Below are 6911 nucleotides of genomic sequence, written 5' to 3' on the forward strand. Positions count from 1 at the left end.
GTAAGTGGAGAGCACCGGAGTTGAGCCTTTTTTATTCAGTGTCAACAGAAAGAAAAAAAGGCAGGAAGATACGATAAAGACGATAATTAAAATGAGGTCGATAGGTTTAATTTATCGTCTGATTAATTGAATTATCGTTTATCGCAATAATTTTTTTAGACAATCGTCCAGCAAAATTTGTTATCTTGACAGGCCTAATGATGATTAATAACTATTTCAAGCAGCATTGTTGTAATTGTATGCAGTAGTTTATTATGAAATTACATTTCAAACAGCAATTGCTTGTTTTCTGCATTATCCCTGGTTCTCTTTAGTGACTTCTTGATGTCCCTGAATAGTCTCCTTATCCATGAATTTATCTAGACATTGCCATTTGTTTTCATTTATTTTCCTTGTGCATTGATTTGCTATTGTCTGACTTTTGTAAAATATTATATATTTGTGTCTATATGTGTATATATGCATCTATAAAGACATTATATATATATATATATATATATATATATTCAGATTAAACATAGTAATAGTTTGTTTTTGCTAGGTGATTTCTTTGCAAACCAAGGCTCAGAATTTTTATAAAATAAGCTAAAATGTCTCTAAGCAATCTGATTTCTCCTCATCTTCAACACTGTTTTTGCCAAAGGCATATTTTGGGAGGCTCTTAGTGGCTTTTGCACAACAGTGTACCTGGTTATTATTTACCTTACATTGGCTCTTTGACTTAGCTAAGGTTGTTGACTCCTGTCATTGGGATTTTTGATTAACTGTGGGAAATAGAAACATGACTTTGATGTTCTGAGGCTTGTTCTCTTGTAAAATGTTATGAAAAACATTGTCATTGAATCAGAGTTGTTCAATAAATAAGATGCCCTGAAACTTATCTGAAGCCTGACTTAGATTGACTTATACTGAGGCTAAGGGCTGGTAAGCTAGCAGATTTAAAGTGAACATTTGTTGTGATAATACTGATACAAATAGTATTTTGACTGAAATTCCCAAGTAACCATTTGTGAAACTGGTGCATTACTTTTACAGAGAAAACACATCGTGTTCTTATTATAGCTGAAAAAATAAGAACCTCACACACTGGGCACCACTGTCAGCTAGTATAGCTGTGACACCCATCGTTATATTTTGGAGGGATTTCAAATATAAAGCCCCAGAATGCAGTGGTTCTTAACCTTTTTTTGAGGCACCGAACCCCCCAGTTTCATACGCGCATTCACCGAACCCTTCTTTTTCCCCCTGCTCCCCCCTGCAGACACACAAAATAGTTTACGGTATTCTGATTTAGTAATGTAATTATATTAGCTGCGTTACCACCCCCACGCCACTAGAGGCAGTAGCAACCCCGAAAAGATGCGACTAAGGAGCAGATTTAGACTATAGAATTTGGTAAAAACTGTGAGTTTTGCTGAAGTAATTAAAGACACAAGTTCAAATCCATGCTGAGAGTGAAACTCCTTCAATCAGGGCTCCTCCGCAGCTCTGATTGGCTCAGCAATGTAATGTGATCTTCTGCAGCAAGTGATGGCAAAGCGGAGAGCGTCATCACGACTTTACACAGTGTGTCTTTACCTCCGCGGCAGAGGGTCCGCCGAACCCCTGAGACCGACTCACCGAACCCCTAGGGTTTGATCGAACCCAGGTTAAGAACCACTGTGCTAGGGGCATTATCCCTTAGCATTCTGGGGCTAGGGGCTAGGATTCTGGGGGTAGCCCATAGCCCCAGAATGCTATGTATGTTTATATATTTATGTATAGGGGCATTCTGGGGCCCCTAGCCCCTGAATGCTAGGGGATAATGCTCCTAGCATTCTGGGGCTAGCATCCCAGCTTTGACATTCTGGGATGTATTCTGCATTTTCTGTAATTTTAAAAACTGGTCACTTTCTGCTCAAGAAGTGATGATTTAAAATGTTTTAGCTTTTTTTTCTTGAATGTGAGAGATTTAATTTATAACCAGATTACTCATGGCTACCTTGCTGATAATGAAACTGTACATTTTTCCGTCTCTTAGGTAAGAGCAAGGAGGCTGAAATCAAACGGATAAATAAGGAGCTTGCCAACATCCGCTCGAAGTTCAAAGGTGACAAGGCTCTGGATGGTTACAGTAAGAAGAAATATGTCTGCAAGCTGCTCTTCATCTTCCTGCTGGGCCATGATATTGATTTTGGACACATGGAGGCAGTCAATTTACTTAGCTCCAACAAGTACACAGAGAAACAGATCGTAAGTCCTTTGTTGTTGTTTTCTTATCATTTTGACATCAAGAGCAGAGATTTTAAATTACACAGAAGGACTAAAGCCCTAGAATGGTGTGGCTGCAAGGAAGTTTTATGTTTTTCACCAGCATAAAGTTAAAACTTTTCTGTGGAAACATTTTATTTAAGAATGAATTTAGTAATTTTTATGAAAAGTTGATTACAATTTGATGTTTAGTTGTGATAGTCATTGTGAAGAAACCTTAACAACTGCAGTTTTTTTTTTACACCAAATTAATGATTGGTGATTGAGATACATAAGCAACACATAATGTGGTTTGTGCTCAAATGTACAAGTTAAACTGCTTGTCTGTGGCCATTTCCTAATTTGGTTCTGGACAGTTTTCTCAGGAACAGGAAATGTTGAGTAGGCAGAAAAAGGATGAGTCACCATCCATCTTATTGGTGGATTGGGTTTTGTCCACCATAGTAAATTACTGTTCAGACACATGTCTTTTAGATCCTTTTCAGGAAATGTGGAAACCATCCATGCATTATAAACAATATTATTGAAGGACAAAACTAGTACTTGGAAATTTTAATTGATGTATCAATATTTTTTTTAAGTAAAGGGATTACAAAAGATAATCCATCTGTCTTTATTAGCTGTTTTTGTTAAGAACACTTTTGGGTTAAAGTGTTCTAGCACAAAAGTGTTAACTTTTGGGTTAGAACACAAAAGTAAGAAATGCAAAGAGCATTTCATCTCTTTGCATGAAATGCTATGATTAGCTCTGTGTAGCCGCAGCCAGGTTTTAATACTATTATTAATTTTTGTTGTCTGCTATGGTGGGGCAAGCAAATTTACCTCCCCTTTGGGGATAAATAAAGTATTATCTTATTATTAATAAAAACTCAAAAATTCATAATAGCTACCAAAGAAAATAAGCAATTAAATGACTTACTTTCAAAAACATGATTACCATTTGCATAAAGTTTTTTGTAGGAGAAAAAAGTATCTTAACATGAATTTGTAAAAATGTATTTATACTTCTGTCTAAATTGGGCTTACTGATCAAATATTAGATTTCCAAGTGCAAATGACCAAGTGCATCAATGATTTCTTCATTGTAGTCCATGGGCCAGATGGCCCTGAGACTTTGGTCCTTCTCAGGGTGGCAAAGTCTGCCCATATTTTTTTTTAAATGATGCATGTCTCTAGACAATATTTTGGTATGGTAGCCCTTCCAAAGTAGCTGAGTCATAAGCTGTGTCCGAATTCAGGGTCTGCATCCTTTGAAGGATGGATTTGTAGGGCGATTACGTCATAGCGTGGCGACAAGGCCTGTCCGAATTCAAAGACTCCTTCAAATGCATCCTTCAAATGCGTCCTTCTTTTCCCCAGATTTGAAGGATGGGTCCGGTGTATCCTTCACGGCCCACGATATCCCATAATTCATTGCGGGTTCCAACTGGGCATTCAGGCAGAGCGTCAATGGCGGTGAATAGCGACAAATTATTTAGCAATGTAACACTTTAAATGACACAATATGATTTGGTACAACATTTTTAGGCAAGAATGTAAGTGTGTAAATCTCAATTAACTGATCGGTTCATCAATACATCACCTAATTGCAATATTGCTCTGACATTTTCGGACCTGTCTGCTACAGCTGCGTTAACAGCCAGCTCCCTTCGCCAGCTGTCAGCTGGCTGGGCGCTCCAGGTTCGGTATACCGAGAGAAAATGCCCAACTCCTGGCACATTGTTATAAAAACTCCTGCTAGCTTTCCCCAATGAGTGGGAGTTAAACACCGATATTATTTAGACAGGTCTGGTTGAAAAATGTTTGGTTTATAAAGTATTTCAAAGCAGAGCACATCGGTTTGATTGATTAATTAAAGTTAAGCTTTCCAACATAATAGGTTTATTTAGCCGTAATGTCCTATCTGCGATGTGGAGAGTATTATGTCTAGAGACATGTATCATTTAAAAAAATATGAACAGACTTTGCCACCCTGAGAGAGACCAAAAAATGGTCTGGCCCATGGACTAAATCAACTAATTTAGTAATCACTTAATTAACTTGAGTTTACAGACTCAAGAAGAAGTGAGCTTGCTAAAAGATTAACACAGTCAGAGCAGTAATTAAGCCAGCACTGTAGAAAATATATTTACATTTTGCATTTAAGATAAAAAAAATAATATATATATATATATATATAAACACCCTGTCTGGAAATACGATTTAGTCGAAACCCAAGTGGCAGCTTTAGCTTCACCTGGTTCACATTCACTAAATGAATGCTGAATCACATTTTATGCAATGAGATATTTATGTTCCTTTAAATTAGAAAATGACCATTTGTGTATTTCTTTTAATTTCTAATATTGTATTAAAAAAAACTTAAATGGTGAAATGAAAAATCTGCCATTTTTTAAAATTATTTATCAGAATAATCAATTTACTAAAATAATTTATTAGTTGCAGCCCTAAACTTGAATGGTCATCTGCTGTGTCTCTCTCTCCAGGGCTATCTGTTTATCTCAGTGCTGGTGAACAGCAACAGTGAGCTGATTCGTTTAATCAATAACGCCATCAAGAATGACCTGTCCAGCCGTAATCCAACCTTCATGTGCCTGGCACTTCACTGCATCGCCAACGTGGGCAGCCGGGAGATGGCTGAGGCCTTTGCCAGTGAGATCCCTCGCATCTTGGTGGCTGGGTGAGTCTGGTTAAGGGTGGGATATGGGAGGAAGCTGAAATAAACTGAAACGTTTGGTTGTCATAGTACAATCGACTTTTTTGAGATTTACATCATGTTATGATGTTGTTCCTCATCAAAAACACATCTGGTTGATTCTTTAGGTGCGCCTAAAAGCCTTACATTGGGCCTCTGTCTTTTTAAAGAGACAGAGGCCCAATTTAAAGACATTAAACTACAAAGTCAAAGGTGGAATTCTTTCTGTAGACATACTGATGTGGATCCACAGTGACATCAATGGAGTCTTTAATGTGGGTCATGACTGCCTCTTGAAGCACTTCATGACTACTGATGTTGAGGTCAGTAGTCACTCAGGCTTGTCACTGTGGAGCACTTGGGCACAGAGACAATAGTGGTAGTCTTCATGCAGGTGGGGACTGAAGCCAGTGACAGTGAGGTGTTGAAGATGTCCACCAAAACCTCAGACAGCTGATGTGCTTAGTCCCTCAGTACCCGCCCTGGGATGTAGTCGGGGCCTGCAGCCTTATGGGAGTTGATTCCCTGGAGGTTCTTCCTCACATCTGCTGTGGTCACACAGAGGGGCGTGTCATCAGGTGCTGAGAGGGTGTTAGGATCCTCAAAGTGGGCATAGAAGGTGACCCCTCACTGCATCTGGCAGTGAGGGATCCCTTAAGCATTGTGCATCCCTGATGTAGTTTGTGATGGGCTTGATACCCTTCCATATGTGCCGGGAGTCGTGGGTGGTGAAGTGACCTTGAATTAAACAAAATGTCTGGATCCCAGTTTCAGACCTTAGAAGAACAGAGTGGTGGATCCTCTAGGAGTCAGGTGGCTTAGAAGAAGTAAAGGCTGAGATGTGAGCACTAAGAAGAGAAGACTGAGGAGAACATGTTCATTCATTCATCCATAAATTTGAGAAACTCATGTCCAGACATTTCTTCATAGGTGTTTTGTGACTGCAATGAAAGAATGAGAGAGGGGAGGAGGGGTTGATGTTTTGTCAGTTTGTTTTTGAATAGTTTATTCCTGATATGTGGAGGGTTGCATCCTAATTGGATGTCCTTGAGGCTCTTTTTGTGAAGCAGTGATCACATTGTTCTTGTTGATAAAATGAAAAGGGTTTTCAGTGAGTACCGTATTTTCCGGACTATAAGGTGCACCTAAAAGCCTTACATTTTCTCAAAAATCAGCAGTGTGCCTTATAATCCAGTGCGCCTTATGTGTGCACTGAATTCCAAAATCTGTCCCTGACACAGAGACATAAAGTGTACAGTACGTACGCCAGCAGCAATAAACCAATCAGAGAATTGTTGTCCGAGTTCTGCAGCACACGCCTCCGGTAAAAACCAAATAGGTTTTTCCACGCATCACCGTCCCTGTTCATCTGCGACTTCATGCGCGCCCATCTCACTGCTACTGTGAAAAAGGAAGTGAAGCAAACTAATTCAGAGCTTGCCGTCATTCCGGGAGGATTAACAAAAGAACTCCAACCGTTGGACATTGGTGTAAACGGGGCATTCAAAAAGAAGTTGCGAGCGGCGTGGGAGTGATGGATGACAGACTGCGAACACACGTTTACTAAGACGGGGAGGCAGCGCCGGGCGAGTTACGCCACCATGTGTAAATTTATTGTGGATCCCTGGGCTAATGTATCTGCCTTAACTGTTGTCTGAGCTTTCGCGAAAGCCGGCATCATTGCTGAACAGCCACCTGGCAACGAGTCTAACTCCGACAATGATGAGAGGGGACCTGGTATGTTTGATGGCGAAATTGCCCAGCTGATCAATTCAGATACAGAAGAGGAGGATTTTGATGGATTTGTGGAAGAAGAAAAAATGACTTGAGTGTATTGTTTGTTACATAGTTGGATAAAGTTCGACTAAACTTACCGTTTTGATTCCGTTACTTTTTTTTTTTTTTTTTTTTTTTTTTTTGGGGTTTGTTTTAGCTTGGGTCTTTTAAATCGGGGCCCCTTTTTTTT

General features: G+C 39.4%; 1 protein-coding gene across 3 annotated transcripts in view; it reads left to right on the forward strand.

The window, feature by feature from the left end:
* The window catches only part of ap2a1 (adaptor related protein complex 2 subunit alpha 1), a 50032-nt gene that overhangs the window by 6350 nt on the left and 36771 nt on the right, over positions 1–6911 (forward strand). For all 3 annotated transcript variants that reach the window (XM_015021360.1, XM_015021358.1, XM_015021359.1), the window contains 2 exons: positions 2021–2232; positions 4737–4930. In XM_015021360.1, the coding sequence (XP_014876846.1) occupies positions 2021–2232; positions 4737–4930 (406 nt within the window). The remainder of the gene's footprint in view (positions 1–2020; positions 2233–4736; positions 4931–6911) is intronic.

Source organism: Poecilia latipinna, unplaced genomic scaffold, assembly GCF_001443285.1.
Source record: "Poecilia latipinna isolate Pla-1442-1.1 unplaced genomic scaffold, P_latipinna-1.0 Scaffold2767, whole genome shotgun sequence".
NCBI lineage: Eukaryota > Metazoa > Chordata > Actinopteri > Cyprinodontiformes > Poeciliidae > Poecilia > Poecilia latipinna.